The sequence below is a fragment of the Ciona intestinalis genome, chromosome 2 (genome assembly GCF_000224145.3).
Source record: "Ciona intestinalis chromosome 2, KH, whole genome shotgun sequence".
In the NCBI taxonomy this organism is placed as follows: domain Eukaryota; kingdom Metazoa; phylum Chordata; class Ascidiacea; order Phlebobranchia; family Cionidae; genus Ciona; species Ciona intestinalis.
Window position 1 is genome coordinate 1,133,098 of NC_020167.2, and position 25,588 is coordinate 1,158,685.

The window sequence follows — 25,588 nt, forward strand, 5'->3', positions numbered from 1 at the left end:
CTTTAAACAACAGACTTATTAAATGTCACATTTTTTTGAATAAATGCTATTCTTCGTGCAACCCACCAAATTGTGTTGTTGATTTGCTCAGCTTTACTTATTTTCCATGGTCTTGGCCTGTATACATCCCCAACACTTGCTGGAAGTACAGGTTCAAACTGGAAAGGCTCAATACCTATTGCTAGTGGACTAGGATCTTCACTTATGTCACTTCATTAGATGAAATACTTCTACCTGACTATACATCACACACTGACACTTTTACATTATTGTTAACTGACAGATTTAAATAGTGTAATACTGTAATACACTTACAAACAATTTTTAAAAATATTAATTTTAAACTAAAATCAGGCCACGGCATTACCCACGCTTATGTCTTAATTTAAAAGTAACAGAAAATGCTATGTCGACGGTACACTGTTTTGCTGTAAACAGCAAAGCCTAAATCAGCTGATCGATTAGAAAAGATCGTGACGTAATTTACGTCATAGTGCCCGCGAGTGACGCAACAATAGGCGAATTTTTTGGCACTTTTTAAAACGTTTTTTTGGCAAAACTAAATATTTTTTTCACAAAAAATTACCACAGATAGTATTTATTAAGTGTAAATTTTCATTTAAAACCAACTTGTATGAGCGTGGTCCAGACTCTTTAAGGGTCAGGGCTGAGATTCCAACCATTGTAGTTTGGCAGAAGCAAAATTTGTGATTAACTTAATAATACCATCAGATTGCTTTTTATAAGTAATAAGTAATATTCCAATATTGGGGTCACAAAATTCACCCTGCCCACCCCCAGGTAAAACCTTACCCCGACCAACGAGTGCGACCCACTAGAGAAATCCAGGAATTCCCAGCGTTGGACGTCAACATTCCGCACAACACTTATAGAAATCTTCTATTTATTCTTCCCCAATCAATCAACTTCACCAACAGGTTGCATTTTAATTTTTTTTGTTTATTTAAATAGAATTTTAATTTTTCATTTTCTATTAAAAAATACATTTTACACTGTTGCACACAATTTTTGTTTATTTAAATAAAAAAAATCTACATTTTTTTACTTTTTTTTTTCCCCGAAATTGTAAAAAAAATAACAGGATTTGAATAATTCAAATAATGTATTGTTGTGCGGGGCAAATGTAATGTGATGCAGAATGGTAAAAGGAGTTAAGATGTTCCTTTCTAAACTGTGGATGCCTTATTGTTCTGCAATAAGCTTTATTTTTCCGGTTGCATTTTCAACACACACAAACAGAAACTGCAATCTATATACTCTGGTGACCTTTGTTTACTACTTTCTGTTTTGTGCAACAAAATCTATTTTTATTGCTACAAACAAAGTTAAATTGGTTTTCCTTTTAAATTTGGATCTCATTAAAAAGAAATGATTGCGCTCTATTTAAGTGTAGTAGGGTTTAGCTCAAGTGTATTCGATAGCAGCAATTAAAAGGTCAATTTTTTTAAACTAATATAATATTTGTTTTATTTTAATATCCATTATGACATCACAGGCCTGGCCATTCACGAAACCTCGCCGTAAAAGTTCAGATTTTAGAATCGGAAGAACAATGTAACGCACTTTCACTTATATATGGCAAATCTAACTGCCCAGAGTTCTCATCTGAAGCTTATACAGCCATCACATACCATAATAAGTAAGTTTACAAGATTATAAATTTATCATTATACTACTATTAAACTTAAATAGTATTGCCATTAAAATGCTACCAAATCTCTACTGGTCAGGTATTTTCCATTCACTTAGTAAAGCATTCTCTGTCATAGACTAACTTTTTAATGGAAATTCATGCTGTGTGCCAAATGCCATAGCTTTTTCCTGTTTTCAAAAAAAGTTATTTTTTTCCTGTTTAAAATGTTTTTAATTTTGTTTCCTGTTTTTAAATTCTATTTTAATCCAGAAACCCAGATTTTTACGAAGAGATAAAGATTCAGCTTCCCACCTACCTAACTTCTCGTCATCATCTCTTCTTCTCTTTCTTCCACATCAGTTGTCAACGGAAACAAGATCTTAACCCGATAGAATCACACGTTGGATATAGTGTAAGTAACATATAGTGGTTGGGGAGAGATGGGACACCCTGCTGTTATATTTTCTTGTCCCACTTGGTAAACGAAGAACATTCAATGAATTATAAAATATATATCATCACGACTCCCATATATCGTTGTTAGTTGTTTAAAACACTATCAGGATATTTGAATATAATGTGCTGAAAGTGTCCCATCTACCCCCACCCTACAAAGTAAGTGGCCCCTGCTAAGTAATTCAAGGTTATTTACCCAGTAATTCAACAATAAAAATAGTAGTATAGTAAACTGCAGCTTTTTAATTTAAACCCCCCTATTTTTTTCTATCTGCGCCACAGGCCACTGCATTCAAGGCAAATCGTAAACGAGCTCGAGATGTTATAATGACCTCTGTTGCCTCTGAATCAATGATACATTCATTTATTATTACATTCATACAGTTACCATTTTTTTTTTTAAATTTTTTAATGAAACTTTTCCTAATTAAATAACCTTACAGTGGTTGCCATTACTTAACAATGGAAGATTACGAGTTGGTGATTTCAACCTTCCGGTATCAGTTGATAAACTTCCTCCTCATTATTCGATGACATCACCTGAATCACAACTTCCGGGAGTAAAATGGGTGGATGGCCATAAACCTGTATTCAGGTAAAAACTTGTTTTTCGATTTTTAGCCAAAATAAAATTGAACAAAAAAGAATGAGTTCACCTACAACAATGTCTAATTTTTTGTTGTTTTTTATATAAAAATAAAATTTAAAATTCAATTTTTGTAATTTTTTTAAACAGACATTTTGTTTAGTGTTGCCTTTTATATTTTCCAGTGTTTCCATTCAAGCGGTATCAACAGTACACATGCTTGATCAACATCTGGAAAGTTTCTTCTGGCTTTGTGACCTCTTGGAAAGTTCAAACTTAAAGTCAGAATTAAAAATTTAGTTCATTTCCTCTTTATAAATACATAACATGATACCAACACTGTTTTCTCCAACGCTATTAAAACTAGTCAACTTTATATAAACAGTTTTAAACAGCCTGGTAACAATGTTTACCTTTAAACACATGCCCTATACACTTGCATTAACATTATTTTAGCTGCAGAATAATTTTTTAAAGAACATTTAGTTTAACTATTTACAGATAAAAGATTGAGAATTATTGTGAAATAGTGCAGAAATCTTGTGAAATATTTTACTAAATGACTTTTCTTTACTTTTGAATTATGATTGACCATAATCATGTACAAAACCAGTGAAAAATATTGGCAAAAAAATTTATAATTTATAAGTATTCAGAAACTTATAAATAAAATAAATACAAACGTTAATTAAAAACATTCGTTTTGTACAAATATTTAAACTAAAATATTTGATTGACAGCTCGCATAACTTGAAGTTGATGGACGGGTCGCGCATCGATGACCTCGAGCAAGAATTACAACGATCTGTTATTTCTATGGCAACAGAATCCCAACTTCATTCCCTCGTTCGATTTCTTTACATTATCCTCGATAAATTGATCTCTATGTTAGTGCACCCCCCAGTGGTCAGCGGTCAAACTGGTGAGCGGAAATTCTGTCCGAATTGGTGTGTGTCTTATATGATTTTTATGTGGTTATGTCTTTTTATTCATTCAGTGAATATATAGCAAGGTGGGGAAAGATGGGACAACTTTTCATTTTAATTTCTAGTCTTACTTAGTAGAAAACAAAGAACATTCAATGAATTATAAAACCGTATCATCATGACTTCCACAGTCGTTGTTAATTGTTTAAAACACTATCACAATATTTGAGTTAAATTTCAATGTTGACCACCACCAATGTTAAATATTAATACCTCGACAGTGAACATGGGGCAAACCTGTTTCGAATCAATCTCTCGCATCCTCTTCCGTCTTCATCAATCTCGGGAGTTTAAAGTCGACTCCCATCAACGCAACATCCTCCTCGCCACATACGCTCGTCACATCTTCTTCATCCCGACTCCAGGACCAAGTGAAGTTGATCCTTCTTCCGTCCACAAGGGGCACTACGCTACAATGACGAGGTTTGAAATTATATTTTTTAATAAAATATGTAAAAATTATAAAATATTTAAAAATGAAGTTTAAAGAGGCATACCAACGAAAAATGAAAGTTTGTATATGGATGCCCAAATGTGACCTAAAGGTACCATCAAAGTTTCCTAAAATAATACAGCTTGTCATTAAAGTTTCCTAAACTAATACAGCAGTTTTGAAACTCATTTTTTTCAAACGCTGTTTCGTATTTGGAAACTTTATTGGTAACTTAAGATCACATTTGAGCATATCTATCAATACACAAATTTTGATTTTTCGTTGGTTTGCCCCTTTAATGTTATTCATCTCTAATGGTTTTTCAAAAAGCTTTTTTACAAAAAGATCACAAAAACCTTTTTATCTGAAAAAAAATTGTGAAACCCATTATTTTCTGCCTAAAGAATGAAATATTTTACAATTTTTACTTTCAAACAAAATTTCCTCAATTTACAATTAAGTGCCAATTTAACATGGATATCACATGACATTATCATATGACATCGCAGTCGTCAAGACAAACGAGTTCGTCCCAGTGTAAAGAAGGCAACATTCAGTATAAGTAGTAGCAACCCTGATCTAAGCGTTCCAACCTCTCCTGATGAACCAACGTTTGATCCAATTGCATCAGGTATCACCATTTTACCATAAAAGAATGGTTTTGGGAAATAGCTGTTTCTATGTGTGTGGAAAAATAGCTTGGGAAATAGCTCTTTCTATCTAATGTAAACTTTTATTAAAAATTATTTTATGTTGAAATGTATCTTTGTCTATATTTTTCAGCTCTGTATATTATTTCTAATTGAGGCATATTTTTTCCCATAACTGACTGTAAGCTTACTATGACCACTTTATTATATCATGTATTTTGTTCAATTTTCAGATAGTTTTGTTCGACATTCAAACACACGTTCATCATTAATGGAGACACAGCGCCCTACAGTGGAAGGTGTTGGTGTTCGATCAGTTTCGCACAAATTATTCCATGAGGAACTTATTCTTCTATTTGTTGTGTCTACTGGAAATGTGAAGGTGTTAAAATGTTTTTTTTTGTGTGTAAAGCTGAGAAGACTATACCCATCATGTATTCGTATTTTCCTAACTTAAGGGTATTGTATTATTTATTACCTCAGTAAAAACAGATATGATCACTTGCATTTGATTGTCTAGTCTATTCATGCTGTAATGTTGATTGTTTCATGATTTCTTTCTTTCTGATTCAATCAGAGCAAATGTAAAAAGAGTGTGATTTTCAACATTCTTGGTCGCGCAAATGTAACGCAAATTTAAACACTTTTGTTTATGAAATATTTGTCGATTGCCACCGAAGTTTCCATCAAATTAGTAAAACTTGAGTTTTATTAATTTACCATTTTTTACATGGGTGGCCTTATGGTAGAATACTATTCTTGAATAAATGTAACTTATTTTATCCTCGCGGCCGAAAATCGTTATGACACAAATTTTCTGTTCCATACACCTCAGGCCAGCTTACGAGTTACCGAGTATGTTACTTTGAATTTTGAAGTTGTTATAATTTTAACTTGTTTGAAACTACCCTAAGCTTACAAGGTTATAATACATTTTCAGGAGAGGGCGCTACAGAATGCTTGGTTTTTGTTGGAATTAACCTCGAAAAGCATGACTCAGCATCTTGAACAACAAGAATTATTCAGCACTCCTCGTGCTCAAAGATTCCCGAGTCGATATTTGGATGACCTCACACGACTCGTCAAAATGTTCTGCCATGAAATAAATGGACGATTTAATCGGGTAAAAATCACTTAAATTTTATAACTTTTTTTGTGAAATTCAAATTTTTTTTACACATATTGAAAGTTCTAATTTTATAATAACTTTTAATAGTTAATAAAATTTAATAAACTGCTTTACAGTAAAAATAAAAGTATATAGGAATATTGTGTGTCATTTTAGCACAAAAGTTTGATAATGGTTTTTAAATTCACTAATTTAAAAAATATGTTTTTTTTATATTTTTGACAAATGCATCCAAAGCTAAACACTAATTCTCAACAAAAAAATTTGTTTATTTTTTTATGATTTTTTTTTATTTAAAATAACTCGTGTAATATTTAAGGATTATGACTTTGCTGAGCGATTGAATTGCAATCTTGCTTTCTTCATCAAAGATCTTCTATCAATAATGGATCGTGGGTTTGTATTTCAACTCATTCACTCTCATTGTCAAATGGTTCGTATTTTTTATTCCCTATAACTTTTCTATTTTTTTTGAATAATTTTGTTCAATGGTATTGTTTAAAAAATCAAAATTAAATTTTGAGCAGATTTGTATGCAACTGTGTTGCAATAAATAGACTTAGATATTTTTCTGTTTCAATTCGTTCTACACCATTGGTTTTTAAAATTTAAAAAATATTTTTAGGGGTGACTTTTTAAATAATAGTTTAAGATCCTTAGCACTGAGTTAAAAGTAATGTTATTTTTGTCCAACAGGTTTTTTGTATCATTTATGTCATATTTATCTAGGTTTGAATGTGAAGTAAAAGATAGATTAATACAATTTCGTTTGTGCTGCCATCGCTACCAAACATGATGTATTCCAAAGCTGATCTTTAGGCAATAAAATTTTAATTTTTGCAGACAAAACATTGTTTGAATTTTCCTTGTGCAAGAACAGTACTGAATTTAAAAAAACATTTATGATTTAATAAATAAAAGAAACTCATTTATCGCCACACAAAAAAAGCAAATTATTTATTAGCACACAAAAAAGCAAATTATTTATCAGCACCTAATAAAACCCATTATTCATGACCACAACTTATTTAGTTGAACGAGAAAATGCGAGCACTTCTCAACACTCCACCTGGATCCATTCTTCAACTACGTCTTACTTTCCTACGAATTATTTGCGGCCACGAACATTATGTTACGCTCAACCTCCCATTTGCGCTCCCACCCACCCCATCGTCACCTTCCCCAAGTATTGGCTCAACTATGTCAACGTAAGTTTTTATATGATTGCTTTACTTTCATGAAAAATAACTTTTTATTAGTTAAGAAAATTATTAATTGAAGGGTTTATTAATTTAATATTTTAATTTGTTAATAACAGGTTTTAACTAAGAAAAACACACGTGATACACTGTTTTAAATAACAAAACCATTTTACATTCTGTTTGGAATCATAAGAATTTTATTCATCCATCGGAAGTTAAGTTATTTTTTTCTAAACTTACCCGGGTAGCATCTAAAATTGCGTATTTATTATTACATACATAGTGTTTTTATAATAAGTTTTGGTTCTTCATTTTTACATAACTATCTGGTATGGTGTAATGCTATAGGTGTGTAAAAGTGAAACACCAAAAAAACACTCACGAGCAGTGGAGGGGGGAGTTTTAATCAAAAAATTTTTCAAAAAAAATTGTTTTTAAAAAAACAAATTGTTTTTTTAAATGAAATTAAAACTTTTTTTTTTGGTTAAAAGGGGGGGGGTCACGACCCCCAAAACCCCCCCTGGCTGAGCCACTGCTCACGAGACATTCACTCTTGCAAGTCAGGTAATACTTTTACACACCCATTTAAAATAAAGTTTGCTGCAGATACACCCTTGCAACAAAAGCAAGCACCCGTTATGAGCTGACTGATCGCTTCACACGACAACATTACCTTGCTGGGTTGCTTTTATCAGACATTAAGTAAGTTTGCAAATTTTACGTTTTTAAATTTTTAGGTTTTTAATTTTTTTTAAATTTCTATTCTATATGAAAACTAAAGGGGACCTGTGATGTAAGCCAAGACCGGCTCTTTTTCTACTCTGTACAAAAATTACATTTAATATATTTTTTCATAGACACACTATATCGGAGCTGTTAGTTTTTAATTCTCATAGAAACATTATACAGACTTTCCATTGATCTCCTGGAGAACGGAACTCCTGGGTTAAATAAGGTTCAACTTTACGCAACAACGACTTTGCGTAATTTATTGATGAGTCATGATGAAGATACAAGGATTAATGCAAGTCCGAAGGTGATCTTTTGTTTACATTAAAATCACCAACAGCAATCCCAATTTATAATTGCTTTCATTATTTAATAGAAGTTAATCGTGTAATTGTGTTTAAACTAATTGTGTTTTCTTTATCAGTTATTATAACTAAGTTAAAGAAACAGTAATTCTAATGGTTTTCATACATTATTATATTAATAGTGTTACAGAAACTAATTTAATGAAATTATTAACTAGAAATTAATCTTTAATTTCTTTAATTATTGTTATTTAGGAATTTGTTTAAAATTCTTTTCTTTAAAAATAAAAAGCGACAAAATAAAAACATAACATTAAAAATTCTTTGTTCAGCTGAAGCACTCGATCGCAGCTCTCTATCTTCCTCTGCTGTCAATAGCCATCCAAGCGTTACCATTCGCTCATATGTTCGATGATCGACCGGTATCGGATGAGGGGAATCCCGGGAATACTGTGGTGAATCCCCTGACTAGATCCAACACAGGAATCAACTTAACCAAGGTGAGTTGATATATAGTAAGGTGGGGGGAGATGGGTCATATTTTCATTTTATTTTCTCGTCCCATTTGGTAGTAAACAAAGAACATTCAAAGAAATATAAAACTGTATCCTCAAGACTCTAATTGTTAATTGTTTAAAACAAGATCAGAATATTTGAATATTGGGAGCTTAAGGTGTCCTATCATATATCGCCTAATTATGAATTTATGATTTGTCCTTTGATTATGTTAAGGATTGTTTTTAAACTGTGTATGCTAGAGGCAGGTGTACTTTACCAAAGCCCATGGCATTGAATTAAATATAACAGTTTGTATTGTTGTTATTAAAAAAAAAACAGTGAAAATATATAGTGTTATTGAAATTGCATTTAGATTTTCAAGGATCCATAAAAAAAATTTTTAATGAATCATGTTTAAATGTCTTAAACGTTGTTTTACATGCAAAATAATATATTTTGAAATTAAATTATGTTAGTTGGCTTCAAGGCAGACATAATAAATTACTTAGAGTTTAAATAGAAAAATGTACTGTATCACATTTCATCATTTAGTTAAAACCCTCTGGGCTGTAAATTTGAAAATTCCATCATGTTTTGAATTTTTTTTTTCTGAAATATTTATTTAGTTAGTTTTAATAAACAAACACTCTTCCTCTGCAGCAAATGTCACCGGAATCGACTCAAAATATTCTCCTATGTTTCCTGTGGTTGGTGAAGAACACAGGGCGACAAACATTGCGATCATGGTGGATTGCGTTGCCTCCTTCACAACTCGTGTCTGTCCTTGATCTTCTGTTCATCTCAATCTCATGTTTCGAGTATAAAGTAAGTTATATAGTAGGGTGGGAGATGAAGGTTATGTAAAATGTAGTTTTAAAGGTTGGGTAGACTAATTTTTATTATATAATTGTTATATGTTAAAATTATAATATTTTTGGAAACAAAATTTTTTGTTAAAAACTTTTGGAACTGTTGTTTATTGTTTATGGTTGTTTTTGTATTACATAATACAATGTGCGAAAAAATATCATTATCATTATTTGTTAGAATGGTTAAAAAAGCAGACACGAACACATTTTTGAGTGTTATTTATGACATATTTTAAAATATGTTTTATACATTAAACAATAATTTATTGTTTTGTGTTTTGGAGAACTAAAGGGTTTATTCGTTTTCTTTTTTCAATAAGAAAAAAATTGTTGAAATCTGCTTAAGGGTTGAAGAAATCAGAATAAACTAGAGTGTTATCCTAATATGGTTTATTTGTTGTCATGGTTACAGGAGAAGGCGATCGTTCGTAACGAGTTTCAACGAACCTCCATCAATCGAGGAACGAAGAAGAAAGATTCAAAAAGTCGTCTTCAGGAAGCAATCCTGGGAGAATCTTCCGCGAGAAGAGAGATGCTCATGAGGAGGAGAGGAGGACCTAACTGTACGTGGTATATACTGTGGTTTGGTGGGGTAACTGTACGTGATATTGATATATACTGTGGTTTGGTGTGATAACTGTACATGGTATATACTGTGGTTTGGTGGGGTAACTGTACGTGGTATATACTGTGGTTTTTCATACTGTGGGTTGGGTATGGTAATTCTTTTTTTAATTCTATATTTAAGATTTTTTTAATCTGTGTGATGCAAATAGGAATTAAGTGTGAATTATTCACTATTTAGCAATAGCTTTTGTTAAAATTGTAAAATATATATATTTTTTAATTTGATGTGCTGCAGACATATCTCGAAAAGTAATTGTGGCTTGACCTTGCCAAGTTTGATTTTTAGTAAAATAAATTTTTTAAATTTATTTTAGCTGAGAAAAGCGCAACGATCGGAGCCACCAAGGAAGGGTTGAGGTGGAGAAAGGATAAAACGGAATGGAAACAAGTTAAACATGGGGAGAAGCTGAAACAATCGGCTGAAGAAACTATTCTTGCAAAGAATTTCTCTGCAGGTTTGTATGGGAGTGGGAGGTGTTTTAGGGTCAGATTAGGTTTTTATGTTAGTTTGATTAAAATAATATAGTAGGGTGGAGGAAGATGGGATACGTTTTCATTCTATGTTCTTGTCCCATTTGAAGGTAAACAATGAAAATTTAAAGAAACATTTAATCGTTTCTCAAAATATCTATAGACCGTTGTTTTTTATTTAAAACACCATCAGGCATCAGGATATTTAAACGTTCTGTACCATGTGTCCTATCTTCCCCCATCAGGCCCATCCTACTATATAAAAATACAATTGTTATAAATACCTTATGTAGTATAGTGTTTAGTGTATGGTACAGCAACATTGACATGTAACACAACCATGTAGCAAGAATTTCCACAGAATGCATAAAAACAAATTTTTCTAGGTATAGGGACCACGCTTATTTTCTCCCAATCAAATGTATATATGTTTTAACTGTAAGTAGGTTTTAACAACTGTTGTTTTGTCGCTATATCCTGTCTTTTCATTTAAAATATTTCTAAATTTTGCTACCGAAATCGTAAAGACAGATAAAGTTATTAAATTCTTATTAAATTTGCGTGATGATAAATAAAGTTGAATACCTTCCACAGAAACAACAATGATAACATTGGACACCCTTGAGTTGATAATTGACATCGCAACTGAATATAACGACGGTGGTAACAACACCTCACAAATGTTATCATCTGCTTTGCGTGTTCTGCTTCATTGCTTCTCAAAGCATCAGAGCGTGACTGTTCTGAAACATACGTTTGCAATTCAACGTTCTATTGTTGCCAAGGTTGGTAAGGTTATAAAATATTTATTTTAGAATTCTCATAAGCTTTAACGATAATGTTAAAAGTATTTAGGGAAATGATATATTTAAGTTTTTTGTGTTTGACTCACTGTCACTTATTGATCTCTAGCGACACAGGTGTTTTGCTGGTGGAAAAAAACAATCAATTGTTGATTCTATTGTTACAAGACTGCATTTGTAAACTTGCGGTTTTGTTTAATTTGAGTTTTTAAGCAAACTATATGAAAAGACTATTGCAAAGTGGATTTTTGGCTATTTTCTAATCGAATTAAAAACATTTTTTCGATTGATGTCAACAAAATCCATTACATCACTTACAAAATATTGCCTTTTCCCAAATCCGCTTATTTTGATTATAAAGCACAATATAACTGTAAAAACAACGTGTAAAAGTTTCTTCAGCGAACTGAACGAACATTACTTTTTTAATCTGTAACTTTAAAGGGGAGCCCCAAGCAACATATAGAGATCATATAAAACCGATTTTCTTTGACAGTCTAAAATTAAAACCATGAATTTTATACTGGGATACCCTTTCAAATGCTATAATGGTAGTTTTACTTTATTTAAGTCTTATACAAAATGGGTGATCATTATTTCATGTTTTTAACATTTTTAAAATTAATTTGAGTTTTATAGGTTTGAGATAACTATTATTTTAAACACAAGTAAATTATGTATCAGCAAACCTTATATTTTTAAGAGAATCGTTCTTTAAATCTTAAATATTTTTAATTGTTAAAATTTTTAACTGTTTTATCTAATTATGACATCACCATGTTAATAGTTTCCGGAGTTATTGTTTGAGGAGGAGACGGAACAATGTGCTGACCTCACGTTGAGGTTGTTGGAGAAATGCAGCAGCAACATAACTACAGTTCGTATGCAAGCGGCTGCTTCGTTGTACCTTCTTATGCGGCACAACTTTTCAATGGGAAATGTAAGTTTTTTAAATTTTTGTTAATAATTTTTTTATGAAATATAAAATAAGTTTTTATTCTCGATTATATTCTTTATTAAATTGAATTGGGTATTTCAGTATCCTAACATTTAAATGCTGATAATCCGAAACCAAAAACAAAAGGATTCAGCGATTGTTCATTTAGGAGTTGGAAAACAGCTTTGGTTTAACAGAGAGCAGGATTTTTTCCTTCACTTGAAAAATGTTTGTGTTTTTTCAGTGAATCTTTAATTTAAGCATTTTTGATTGCCATTAATTATGTTTTTACAATAATTTCTTTTAGACCTTTGCTCGTGTAAAAATGCAAGTCACAATGTCGATGTCATCATTAGTTGGCGTTTCTCATGATTTTGACGAAGACTATTTACGACGTTCGTTAAAAACCATCCTCACGTATGCTAAGATAGACACAGAGCTTGAAGCAACTTCATTTCCTGAACAGGTGAATGGTGATGCTCATACAAGTCTATTTTACTGATCATATACTTCATTGTGGGCGTATGTTTCCTTAAACAAGACACTTAACGGCCATTGCTCCAACCCCTAATGAGGTTGTCCGAATTATCAGCCATACATAAAAAAATATGAAAAATCCTAAAAAAGTAATCACCCCTAAAGTAACATACATGGTAGCACGTAAGCTGGCACGAGGTCTATAAAACAGAACACTTTTGTTATAATGACTGATTTTTTTCGGCCACACGAGGATAAAGTAAGTTACAATCATAGTCATACATTCATTCATATGATATTGCGTTCATATCATGGGCTATTAAAATTTTATAACTTGGCAAAGTTATAAATCCACCTTAGCTACAAAAATACTGTTATTTAGGTATATTATAGTATTTTAAGCACGCTATAGCAGGTAGTTTCGAGATTTTAAAATAGCTTTTATAGTAACTTAATAAAGTGCAAGTTTTCAGTAGGTGTTCTGCATCAAAGTAAATAACAATGGTAGTGTTAGTTTCTAAGTTTGGAATAACGTTTGATTTTTGGAATTTCACCATCCATATGGATAAGATCAATATGACGAGTTTAGCAAGTGAGCTAAGGTTTGAGCTCAACAGAGTTTATTGCCCAAATTATAAGCTTTATCAAATATTTTACATACCACCAACTAAAAAAGTGTTTATTTCAACATCTCCTTACACATAGATTTGTAAACACTTTTCAATATATGTTTGATCATTAAATCTTTCCTGAATCATCATCTTCCAATCCTCCTGTAGGTCCAGGATCTTGTTTATTATTTCTCACTGGTACCTACTGTACCATTTTTTTTTCAGTTTTTCGTGTTAAAAATTAGGTTTGAGAATATGCTGAGTCAGCATAATCTGGTATGTACCTAGGTTCAATCGAAAAATTAAAAAATAATAAAGTCTATGTTTAACAATTTTTTATATATTATTTTAGAAGAAGCAATTATTCAGAAATAAAAACCAAATCCGAAATAAAAAAACAACATCTTCTAATCCATAGGTCCGGGATCTTGTTTTCAACCTCCACATGATCCTCTCGGACACTGTGAAGATGAAGGAGCATCAGGAAGACCCAGAGATGTTGATTGACCTGATGTACAGGATTGCTAAGGGATATCAGAACTCACCAGATCTTCGATTAACATGGTTGCAAAACATGGCACGACAACATTCAGAGGTGAAAGCTGAAAATTTTAAAAATAAAAATTTTGTTTAATTCTCAAGTTTTCCAACCATATTTTATAGTTTACAGTTCTTGTATTTTTTTGTTTACTTATTTTGTGTGTTTACTTTATTTTTTCTTTATTTCTAGTAAATAGATGTTCTTCACCTGGAAAACTTTCTTGAGAAACCTTTATAAATTGCTTTATAAAACCTAAAAACTTGTAAAACAGCAGAGATTTCTAAAACCGCATTTTAAAGTGTGTTTAGTGTGCTACGGGTGAAGTGTGTTTTAGTTTTATAGTTTTTTTTATTTATTTTTTAATGGTAATTACACTATATTTCTATTTGGTACATTCTATTTTAAAAAATTACTCAAAAAAGTTGTTAGCAACAGTTTTAACAATAATTTATATTATTTCCATGCAGCGTAAAAATCAAGCGGAGGCGGGAATGTGTTTGCTTCATAGCGCCGCTCTAGTGGCTGAGTATTTATCTATGATGGATCATAAACATCATCTTCCAATTGGATGCGTTGCTTTCGAGGTTAGTGGGGTAGGGCTGTAGTTAAGCTATTTAGCAGTCTTAAAGCAATTACCAAAGCAGGGTTATATTACTTTGCGTTAACCCGTGTATTGCAAAGAATGCAAGCGAACCCTTAACTTAATCGCAAATAGGAAAATAATTTTAAATCTGTGAAAAAATGTTTAACCATCTACAGGCTGCATAAAAAATGGTCAATCACTATTACAATGCAAATAACCATGGTGTGAATTGCTACCATTTGGCCTCTGGAAAACATTGTAAATATTAAGTAACAACACTTGTCAAACAGATTGAGATTAAGCTGTTCCTAATAAACTGTAATAACTAATGGTAAATTTAGACCAAAGTTTTGTCACTGCAGAATATCAGTGTTAACTTACTTGAGGAGAGCGCGGTATCAGATGATGTCGTTTCTCCTCACGCTGATGAAGTTTGCTCCGAGAAATTCTTCTCTCCTCCAGGATTAATAGCGATGCTGGAACAAGCTGTACAGACTTTCTCACTGGTGAGTTTTTTAAATTTTTACTTTTATGTATATAATAGAGTGGGAGAAAATGGGACACATTTTTAATATATTTTCTCGTCTCATCCAGTAGTAAACAAAAAAGCATTCAAAAAATTATAAAATGGTATCCTCTTGACTTCCATAGACCCTTGTTATTTGTTTAAAACACGATCAGGATATTTGGATATTATGTGCTAAAGGTGTCATGTCTTTCCCCACCCTACTATATATGAGTTTCACTTTCTTCATTATCAAGTGAGACTTTTTGGGGCCTGTGTAAAGGTGGGTTTGTAGTAAGTTTTTTGTAATTTGTAAAAAGCTAATCCGTTAGAAAATCCTATTCATATTATTGAACTAGACTTAGTATTTTGTATATTTCATAGTTTTAATATTATGATAATGTAATGTGTGTTATGTACAGCTCAATATATGACACAAGTTCACACAACATCACAAACGGTCATAAAATATTTTCTTGTCTCATTCAATAATAAACAAAAAACTTTCAAAGAATTTTAAAACCGTATTCTCATGACTTCTATAGACCGTTGTTAATTGTTTAAAACACAATCAGAATATTTGGATATTAGGTGCTAAAGGTGTCCGATCTTCCCCCACAGTACTATATAGCACAACATCACATGCGGTGTCCCAAAGTACACATGTATAATTTTATTTCCAATGACCGACATAGGCGGGCTTGCATGAGGTGGTTGACATGATTTATAACATCTTGATTCCAATATACAACCATGAGAAAGATTACAAAAAACTTTCCAACATTCACGAAAAACTTCGAGATTGTTTTACGAAGATCAACAGTCAGGTATTTTAAGCTTAACAAAATCATAACTAAGCAAGTTTTGGTGTTGCATAACGTGTTTTCACAGTGTTGCACAACACATTTTCACAGTGTTGCACAACACGTTTTCACAGTGTTGCACAACATATTTTCACAGTGTTGCACAACATATTTTCACAGTGTTGCACAACACATTTTCACAGTGTTGCACAACACGTTTTCACAGTGTTGCACAACATATTTTCACAGTGTTGCACAACACGTTTTCACAGTGTTGCACAACACATATTCTGCACTGATCTGTTTTTTATTACATTTTATAAATGAAGTCACATTTTGCCATTCCCATTTTATAAATGTTCCATTTTCTTACATTTTAACATTCAAAGCACAATTTATTTATACTAAGTTTATTATTTAATAGACAAATTTCTAAAAAAATTGTGTTATCAGATTTTTTTTTAAATTGTTAAATTTTGTTATTTTTTTGCCCTACAACATTAGCATGTTTTCATTAAATTTTATGTTGCAATTTATTTTATTTTTATGTTGCTTGGAAGACTGGCTTCGGTGGTTGGGAGGTAGGTGTCAACTCTGTGGCAATTCTATTGTAATTATTGTTACAACTCCATTATTTTATTCATGTCATCAACCTTTTTTCTGCCTTTATTTGCGTTCATGCATTTTAAAGCTGTAAAACTAAAAACCAAAGCAAAAATTGTCTGTTTTTAATTTTTGCAAAATTAAATTAAAGTAGAAAATGTCTGATTTATTTTTAATTTGTGCTAAATTAGTTAAAGTAGAAAATTGAATTTATAACAATTGATTTAATTTTTTAAATTGACATAATTTTCCCGCATTTGTTAAAATATTTTTGTTTTTAATACTGAATTGCTGAGTAATAATAGTGATTATGACGCATGTGGTGAATTAATTATTTGTTTATTTTTTTCGCGGTTCTCCGATTATGTGATCTTCTCTGCTGCTTCTGCTTTTAATTGGTGAGTTTGAATTTAAACCAACCAATCAGCTTGCTTGATTTATCATAGAAATAGCAAAGTCATATCTGCTCAACATTGTATTTATTGTGATCTCTATTTCTCTGAATGAGTTTGATGTTCGTAATATGTGTCATATTTTTAATGTATCTCCTAAATATTTTCATATGATGTAAATTGTAAACTAAAGGCCACTTCTTAAGACTTTGCATTGGCATAAGGCAAAAGTTTGGGCAGTTTTTGTATAGATGCACGATGCATGGGAGTAGTTGGTGATAATTTAAAGAAAACTTTGTTAGAAAACTGTAGGAACAAATTACATAAAAGCACCTATTATGAATGAGTTTTAATTTAATATTTGTATAATCTTAATAGTATTACAATGTATAGGTTTCTTATAAATAACCTTTATATGGTAACAGATTGGAAAGCGAATGTTTGGGACTTACTTCAGAGTTGGATTCTATGGAAGAAAGTTTGGAGATTTAAATAAAGGGGAATTTATTTATAAAGAGCCTGCTATTACAAAACTACCAGAGATTTCATATCGTCTTGAGGTTAATGATATGTATTATGAATTCTAAGTCCTGCTAAAAACATTCATTTTTCCGAAAAGGACTATTTCGAATAATATTTATTATTATATGTTTAATGTTTAAGACTGTATTTTAATTGCACCACAACTTATTATTGCAAGCATAATTTTCTTTACTGTCAAGTATTATAGTAGGGTGGTAAAAGATGGGACTCCTTTTTATTCCATTTTTTCCCCATTTAGTAATAAACAAAGAACGTTAAAGAATTATAAAACCATGTTCGCACAACTCCTATAGACCGCTGTTGATTGTTTGGAACACGATCAGGATACTTGGATATAATGTGCTAAATGAGTCCCATCTCCTCAACCATGCTATATGAATATGTTCATTTTATCCATTACTTAAACTCTTAAAATATATAAGGAATTAATTACAAGACAATCAGCAACAAACTTAATGAAATCCAACAACAAAATATCCGTGACAGATAAATGCTTCAGTAACATGTCAACCATGTTTTGTGGCAAAGTATATTGTTCTGCCACAGCCCATGGCAAATTCATAATATGTACAAAATGGCATAGTGAATTCGGCGGTCCTTGCTAAAAACGTAGATTAAACATAACTAAAACAAATCCTCACCAGACGTTCTACTCTCAATGTTTTGGAGCTGAAAATGTTGAAATGATGAAAGATTCAAGTTCCGTTGATCCTGATCAACTCGATCCAGATAAAGCTTATATTCAAATAACTTACGTTGAACCATTCTTCCATGAATATGAAGATGGGAACAAAACAACGTACTTTGAACGGCAAGTTTATGATTTGTACAACAGTTTGTAAGGAAAAACAGAAATGAGCCAACAGTTGCAGAATGGGTTTGGTTATCATATGTATACTATTGTACAATTTCCTTTAGTGTTACTGTAATTTTAGCCTTTTGTGCCAAACTCCAAAGTATGTAAGTGTATTATCAATCTAACAGTTTAGCAACCAATGATTTAAAAAGTTAGACCTAAAACAACTCCTTTTAAAAACACTTTAATTCTGTAAACTACTATCTGTAGCTAATCTATTATAATCAATGATAAAAATTAATCCTCCCAAAAACCTAAACTAAAATAACTCCACAGGAATTTCAATGTTGATAAGTTCATGTACGCCACTCCATTTACATTGGATGGGAAAGCCCATGGAGAGATGGCTGAACAATACAAGAGGAAAACTTTCCTACAAGTTGCTCATACTTTCCCTTACCTTAAAACAAGGATCAATGTTATTAACAAGTGAGTATAAAATAATGGTGTATTTTCGATATCTGGATATGGTATACATCAAATTGCTAAGTCTGTTTGGTCTTTTTTTGTTCAGTCTTTGGTATTGCATTTTATTTATAGGTTATACAGTATATGGTACACACAGTAACACACAAATACTTGAAACTGTGTACTTTCTATATCCATATATGGTATACATCAATTTGCTAAGTCTGTTTGGTCATCTTTTGTTTAACCCTCAGTATAGCTTTCTCTTAATGTGGCATGCATAGATACACTAGGTAGACACGGTAACATACATATACTTTAAAATTATTCAAATTTTGTTAGTAAAGCAATTAAATTGTTTGCAATCTGTATTTTAAGTTTCTTATACCAAAACATGTACATTTACCTCAACACACATGTATTTTAAACACCATTTATAAGAATACATGTCATTGAAGGTGGGAAACTGTGTTGACGCCACTTGAATCTGCGTGTGAGGATGTCAAACGTAAAACAAACGATCTTTTACGAACCGCAAAACTTGAACCACCGGATGTTCGAATGTTGCAAGTTAATCTACAAGGAGCTGTGCTTACTTCTGTTAACCAGGTGCGGTGTGAAAAGTAAAAATATCACTTTTTCCTAAGGGTTATGGTGTCCGCTTTGTAACAGGATGATAATGCTTGTGTTGCTTTCAAAATTTGTGGGTTAGTTCTTGGGTAAGAGACGTTTAATTGAAAAACTAACCCACTGGTCACTAATTGGTTGTCAAACATCAATTACTGAAAAAATTTAAAATTTTATACTTTGTAATAACTTTTTGTAATTCATAACTAAAGTTGTCTACCACATGAGGATAAATAACTTACATTTGTTCGTTTAAAATCATAGTATTATCATAATAACACATCCATTATAACCGCCAGGGACCAATGCATGTAGCAAATGTCTTTCTAACCGATATTCCAGAAGATTCGAAACTTTGGATTCCTTACAATGATCTGCGTTTGTCATTCCGACAATTTATTCATGCGTGAGTTACTATTTCTGTGTTAGGTGATTTTGGGTAATGAATATAAAATTCATCCAAGTTTTGGTACCACTAGCACAGTGGGTTTCCATTGTGGGCATATGTGCCCTAGACAAGACACTATACAACAATTGCTCCAACTCGGTACTGCTCAAAATGTCAGCCACACAAAAAAAAATTACAAAAGGCTTTCATCCATGATGTTAAATAACTTAACCAACCACAAGGTATTTTGTTGCCCCTGAGTATAAAAGTTACGTTCATTCAACTTTAAATTATAGCCAGGTCTGTGATTGTGACATAACGTGATTTTATCCTAGATGTTCTCTTGCATTGAAAAAGAACAAATCTTTGATAAGCAATGATCAGAAGGAATACCAGCGTGAAATGGAACGAAATTATAATCGAATGAATGAGAATTTAAAACCAATGGTCAATAATCAGGCAATTGTTCAGCTTATGTTAACTGCTTCAAAGTAAGTGGAATTTCTTTAAATGTTGTGCTTAAAAGTTTAAGGACTTACATTTAAGAAATAATGAAAAAATATGGATGATATTATATTTAATAGGATACAGTTTGTAATAATTTTAAGTATCTAGGAAATATGATTAAATTAAAAACAAAGTGGAGTTTAATTTCAATATAAGAGTATATTGTGTGTTTTTAAATTTGGTTGCTAATGCCATTAATAACACTTAAGGTCTTAGTTTTGCTACAAAATGGTGTTTTCTTGCCATTGCACCAAATTTTAGTTATCCTTAGCAATTGAGTGCTGCAAACTGTATTTTAGGTTTTTAAAGTCTATAACAGAATCTTAATCACGGTATTTTTATTTACAGTGAACAACTTGGCCTTTGTTGATCAACATTACAGTTAAAGAGTGATAGAAGAATTTTTTCATATTTTTCAAAATGAACTTTAGGTTTACCTTGAAAATCATTCCTACGACTGCATTATTACATCATCAATCTGATATTGTTCCAAATAATATATCATTCCGAATTATAAAGAAATCGTGTAATTGCTGCTGATATGTTGTTTATATTCAAGAATCATTATTTTAAGCTTTGCTGTCAATAAATATTGTGAAAAAAAATATATTTTCATCTTTGTTCTTTAGTTTTAAGTTGCTATGTTGTTAATATTCTGCAATGAATGTAATAATACCAAAGAGATAGTGTAATTTTAGGCATCATAGACTAAAGTACATACAGCTTGAACATTACATGTTAAACATCAGGGTAATTTCAAGAACTGAACAGACATACCAAAAAGTTAGTGATCTAAGTCGATTCTATGGCAAATCATAGAACCTGTCATGGCGAATTTAAAAAATGACAACAATAAAATAATTTCTGATAAACTAACACTTTATTTTTACCAAGGGCAAAGACACTTACACAAATGAAAATGTTTTATTTTAAATATCAAATGTAAAATCATTGATAATTCACAGGCAAAATAGCTCCATCCTGACCATCAATGTTTTGTGTTTCACCAACTTCAGAAAGGTAAACATATTGAGGGGAATTTTCGTAATAATAACATTACTCATTTTCATTGTTTGTATTTTCTGTTGGTTTATTGTGAGAATTCTTTATGACTTCGCAATCGACGTCGTTTTGTTCACGAGCTAATGTGACTTCATATCTAGTTCGTAAAAGTTTTAATTCTTCCTTGACCTCAACCATTTCTGTTCTCATTTGACGAACTTCAAATATTAACTGAACAAGTAATGAATTATCATTTGTTTGATTTCCATGTAATGTATTTAAAGGTTCTTCTTGCTTCACACTATCCGCCATTCTTTGCAAATATTCCGAAGTCCCTTTAATGACACTTGCTTTAACATATGCATTTTTGTCGCATGCACGAACCACATTAGATATCATATCATCATCGCTTTTAACAGCATTTGCATCTAAGTACAGCTTGGCAATAGCACACTTAGCATCTAGACTACAAGGCCTTGTCCGTTCGTACAAAATGTTATTCAATATTGTTTCACTATTCATATTTGTGCTTGTGACAACGTAGCTGCATTAGAATTTCCGTTTGTTGCTTATTCTCTCTAATTGCCTTGTAACGTATTTGCTGCAACACAGTTAAACTTGCACCTTCGTTGTTTCCAGTGGAAAAACTTCGTTGTTTCCAGTGGATTAACGATCTCATCTTCTTCGTTGTCAACTTTCATGTCCGCATTAGGTTCTTCAAGTTTGTGCAATATTTCATGTTCTTTATTAAGTAAATCTATCACCTTTTTACGCAGAGTGGCGTTGCGCCTAAATCGGCCTTGAAACGTCCTAACAGTGCTGCTATTGGCTTTCTGCCTGCTTGGCTTGGAATCAGAGTAACTACAATAGTCCTCCGTAACTTTGTGACATATTTTTTCTATATTTATCGGTTTTCCCATCGCAATTTCCGACTAAAGGTGTATTAATGAATAATTAAGTATCATTGTCACGACCTCACCTCTAGTATTAATTAAAACTGGCTTGTGGATGTATTTACTTCTATTAGTAATATTAAAAAAACTCGTACATATAAAATATAGGTGTGGTAGTAAAACGTAGTATAATATAGTAGGGTAGGGAAAGATGGGACATCTTTAGCACATAATATGTAAACATCCTCATCGTGTTTTAAACAATTAACAACGTTGTATAGGAGTCGTAAGGATACGATTTTATAATTCTTTGAATTTTCTTTGTTTACCACCGAATAGGACAAGAAATAGAATAAAGAGATGTCCTATTTTTCCCCACCCTACTTGAATGAAATGATTTACGCTGTTTCCAAATATTGAAATTCCCGCACAATACAAGGGGATGCACCGTAATAACGCTCCAGTGAGCTACAATAGAAATCGTATTAGGGATTCTCCAATAAAACCAGAGTATACTAAAAGATAAAACTACGAATTGCGAGCGATTGCAAACGGGTGCAGATATTTCGTTTATTTCAACCAGAAACGCTACGCGTCCAATGGAATAGATGTCACATACCCATACGATTTCAAGGCTCAAAACCTAAAAATATTTACGACACCGGTTGATTAATTTAGACCTGGAGCTTTGCGCATGCGCCGCGGCGCCACTATACCCATGATAATCTATAGAACACATACAATAGCAGGGCTGGGAAAGACGGAACATATTTAGCACATAATATTCAAATATCTTGATCGGATTTTAAATAGTTAAAACAACGGCCTGTGGGAGTCGTAAGGATACGGTTTTATAATTCTTTGTTCTTTATTTACTACTAAATGGGACGAGAAAATAAAACGAAAGAGTGTCCCATCTTTCCCCACCACTGTCCTAACCCTGAATTAATCTGTTTAACATAAATCCGGTATGATATTGCAACTACACGCAGGCATGGTTTATTCAAACAATGTTATAGGACAGAAACAACGATAATGAACCAGCATATATAAGCACAGGTCCCAGCAACACTACATGGCGAACTATATCTACAGATGAATTTTACTCATCAAAGAATAAAGAGATCGGCTTTGTGGCATCCTATTCCGAATTAGAAGACCTGGGAATACAAACAGCATTAAATGTAGAACTTTTTTTCGCGTAAAACCAATCGAACCGTCTTGGAATTTACACCAGCTATGTTAAGGGACGTTATATAAATTATAAATTGTTTAAAAGATCCTGCATTCTTATGTACAATGGTTACCACAAACATGACCGACGAGAAGATTGCAACTAAAGTCAAGAATGGGCGAATCTCTAACACAAGGCAGTGCTTTAATATATAACTTTTAACTTAAAATTCAAATGACAAAGATCTTACTCTGGTTTCTGTTCCTCTTTGGATCGGTACATCCTGTTCAAGGTTTCATAAGCTTGTTTCCACTGCAGGTAGTTACGGAATCTCTCCGATCTGACAAATTCGCTTATTTAAGTTAATATAGTAGGGTTGGGAAAGATGGGACACCTTTCCATTCCATTTTCCCCATCCCATTTGGTAGTAAATAAAGAACATTCAAAGACTTAAAAAACCCTATGACTCCTATTAAAAAACCAACGACTCCTATAGACCGTTGTTTTTTTGTTTAAAACCCGATCAGGATATTTGGATACTATGTGCTAAAAGTGTCACGTCTTCTGCCACCCTATAAAGAATATTAAATATGAACGGAATTGTACACCTTATCCCGCGTTAGGATTTTCCACTGACAACTCATCCAACGTTAAAATAGAGAAAGTGAACTTACAAGTCAGACAACTCTCGATCGACGTTTGATGAAGGTGGTGCATAGGCAACGCTATCATAAACTGGTGACCGAGTGTTCACTCTGCGTGGTAAAAATACATAATGAAATTAAACAACTAGTAAGATACTTTTCTTCACTTTAGAAAGCAGCTGTACTAAAATAAATGTAACATTGATTAAAATGTGTTACCGTTTTCCGTAGCGTCCATTGATCATATCCTGAATCCAATCATTACGGAGTTGGTGAAGACCATATCTGTAGTAACGTCCTTTAAGATCCGTCATTGTCCCTTCGGCATGGTTTCGTTTTTTAACAGCCCCGTCTCTGGACAAATGTTTGAAATTATTCTATCGTAGAGTGGAGTTAAAGGGGACATTTATGCACATATTGAAGAATATTTTAAAATCTTAAATCTATAACGCTTCGTTCTAGCATCTCTAGCTACAAAATATTTTGAATTCCTGTTAACTTTTAATGCTAAATATACGTCAACGTTTCTTTATTATTAAGATTGCCTATCTGATGCTGTCAATTATTTTCTCAAGTGTCCTGATCGTGTTTTAAACTATTAACAACGGTCTATGGGAGTTGTTAGGAAACCGTTTGTAATTCTTTAAACGTTTTTTGTTTACTACTGAATGAGACGGAAAATATAGAATGAAAAGGTGTCCCATCTTCCACCACCCTACTATACGTTAACATTTATTCCTGTAATTATCAGGATTTGCTACATGTTAGGTATAAAGTTGTTTCGCAACAAATGGTTATAGCTTATATGTTTGAAGCTAAATTCACGCATGTCCAATTCGCATACACGATATTACTATACTGAATGAAAACAGTTTACCAAACACACAAACAAACCTGTTTAGAAATCTTGTAGGTTTTTGCTGCTGCAAGATATCTTCTTCCAATTCCTCCAAGTAATTTTCAGGATACTTTACGTCCGCATCGACCGAATTAAAATACGGTTCATCTTCATATTGAAGTTGTGCATTAAGTGGTCTTTCACTGCATTAACAATGTTGAAAAGTTGTTTACCTTGTATGTGTAATAAAGATAATGCATATATAGTTGTATAGTAAGGTGAGAAAAGATGGGACACCTTTAACACATAATATACAAATACCTTGATCGTGTTTTAAACATTAACAGCGGTCTATTACGGGGGTCGTGAGGAGACGGTTTAATAATTCTTTGAATTTTCTTTGTATACTACCAAATGGGACGAAAAAATAGAATGAAAGGGTGTCTCATCCCACCCCACCCTGTATAGTTAAAGTGACGTGAAGGTATATAAACTCTAGATTTGAGCCAAATGTATATTGCGTTATTATATAATATATATATTGATCCCATTCGTTGCAATCACAACGAAAATATTGAGTTTCTGCACCTGCTCAATACATACGAATCCATATGGCGCTAACTATGACCTAGTAACCGCATATGTTTATATTAATAAGCATAATATACTCGCCAAAGGTCCTTATTTTGGAACTTCCTTTAAATTTCGTTTTACCTGTTTTCATATGACTGCACGCCGCTCATCAGAATGCACCCAACCACTAGAGTAAATCTCACAAGTTTAATTACATGCATACTTAGGTTTTTAAACTCTTAGTTTATATAGAAATCCTAAAAAAATAACGACGTATTATTTCAC

At 32.1% G+C, this 25,588-nt stretch overlaps 3 protein-coding genes across 3 annotated transcripts in view; 1 reads left to right on the plus strand and 2 right to left on the minus strand.

Annotated features, from left to right (window-relative positions):
- The window catches only part of LOC100185115 (dedicator of cytokinesis protein 7), a 30,399-nt gene extending 9,615 nt beyond the window's left edge, over nucleotides 1-20,784 (plus strand). The window contains 33 exon segments of the mRNA XM_026840925.1: nucleotides 802-938; nucleotides 1,517-1,660; nucleotides 1,925-2,066; nucleotides 2,554-2,705; nucleotides 2,882-2,977; nucleotides 3,437-3,618; nucleotides 3,904-4,105; nucleotides 4,625-4,746; nucleotides 4,999-5,147; nucleotides 5,706-5,888; nucleotides 6,214-6,327; nucleotides 6,927-7,102; nucleotides 7,703-7,798; nucleotides 8,006-8,132; nucleotides 8,463-8,630; nucleotides 9,289-9,453; nucleotides 9,910-10,060; nucleotides 10,439-10,579; nucleotides 11,190-11,380; nucleotides 12,186-12,338; nucleotides 12,643-12,801; nucleotides 13,842-14,018; nucleotides 14,432-14,548; nucleotides 14,910-15,053; nucleotides 15,748-15,879; nucleotides 16,416-16,436; nucleotides 17,276-17,410; nucleotides 18,038-18,204; nucleotides 18,526-18,678; nucleotides 19,116-19,266; nucleotides 19,584-19,690; nucleotides 20,008-20,163; nucleotides 20,528-20,784. Of these exon segments, the coding sequence (XP_026696726.1) occupies nucleotides 802-938; nucleotides 1,517-1,660; nucleotides 1,925-2,066; nucleotides 2,554-2,705; nucleotides 2,882-2,977; nucleotides 3,437-3,618; nucleotides 3,904-4,105; nucleotides 4,625-4,746; nucleotides 4,999-5,147; nucleotides 5,706-5,888; nucleotides 6,214-6,327; nucleotides 6,927-7,102; nucleotides 7,703-7,798; nucleotides 8,006-8,132; nucleotides 8,463-8,630; nucleotides 9,289-9,453; nucleotides 9,910-10,060; nucleotides 10,439-10,579; nucleotides 11,190-11,380; nucleotides 12,186-12,338; nucleotides 12,643-12,801; nucleotides 13,842-14,018; nucleotides 14,432-14,548; nucleotides 14,910-15,053; nucleotides 15,748-15,879; nucleotides 16,416-16,436; nucleotides 17,276-17,410; nucleotides 18,038-18,204; nucleotides 18,526-18,678; nucleotides 19,116-19,266; nucleotides 19,584-19,690; nucleotides 20,008-20,163; nucleotides 20,528-20,549 (4,632 nt within the window). The 3' untranslated portion in view covers nucleotides 20,550-20,784.
- Nucleotides 20,785-20,897: 113 nt separating this feature from the next.
- Nucleotides 20,898-22,010, minus strand: LOC101243018 (the record flags this gene model as incomplete). The annotated part of the gene is given in 1 exon segment (XM_004225643.4): nucleotides 20,898-22,010. A coding segment is annotated over 1 exon segment (468 nt). The 3' UTR covers nucleotides 20,898-21,235.
- A 1,038-nt stretch (nucleotides 22,011-23,048) lies between these two features.
- On the minus strand, nucleotides 23,049-25,561 carry LOC100187538. Its single transcript, XM_002121601.5, has 6 exons — nucleotides 25,445-25,561; nucleotides 24,787-24,933; nucleotides 24,112-24,246; nucleotides 23,923-24,003; nucleotides 23,499-23,588; nucleotides 23,049-23,234 (listed from the first exon to the last, which is right to left on the minus strand). The coding sequence occupies exons 1-6, from the start codon at nucleotides 25,522-25,524 to the stop codon at nucleotides 23,216-23,218; spliced, it is 552 nt and encodes a 183-aa protein (XP_002121637.1). The 5' UTR covers nucleotides 25,525-25,561; the 3' UTR covers nucleotides 23,049-23,215.
- Between the last annotated feature and the right edge of the window lie 27 nt (nucleotides 25,562-25,588).

What these genes read in the sequence shown, in the direction of transcription:
- LOC100187538 (XM_002121601.5), bottom strand. Translation starts at nt 25,524, where the DNA reads ATGCATGTAATTAAACTTGTGAGATTTACTCTAGTGGTTGGGTGCATT. An exon ending in GTGCAGTCATATGAAAACAG is followed by an intron (nt 24,934 to 25,444) that starts GTAAAACGAAAT and finishes TTGTTAATGCAG; the next exon opens with TGAAAGACCACTTAATGCAC. An exon ending in GATCGAGAGTTGTCTGACTT is followed by an intron (nt 23,589 to 23,922) that starts GTAAGTTCACTT and finishes CGAATTTGTCAG; the next exon opens with ATCGGAGAGATTCCGTAACT.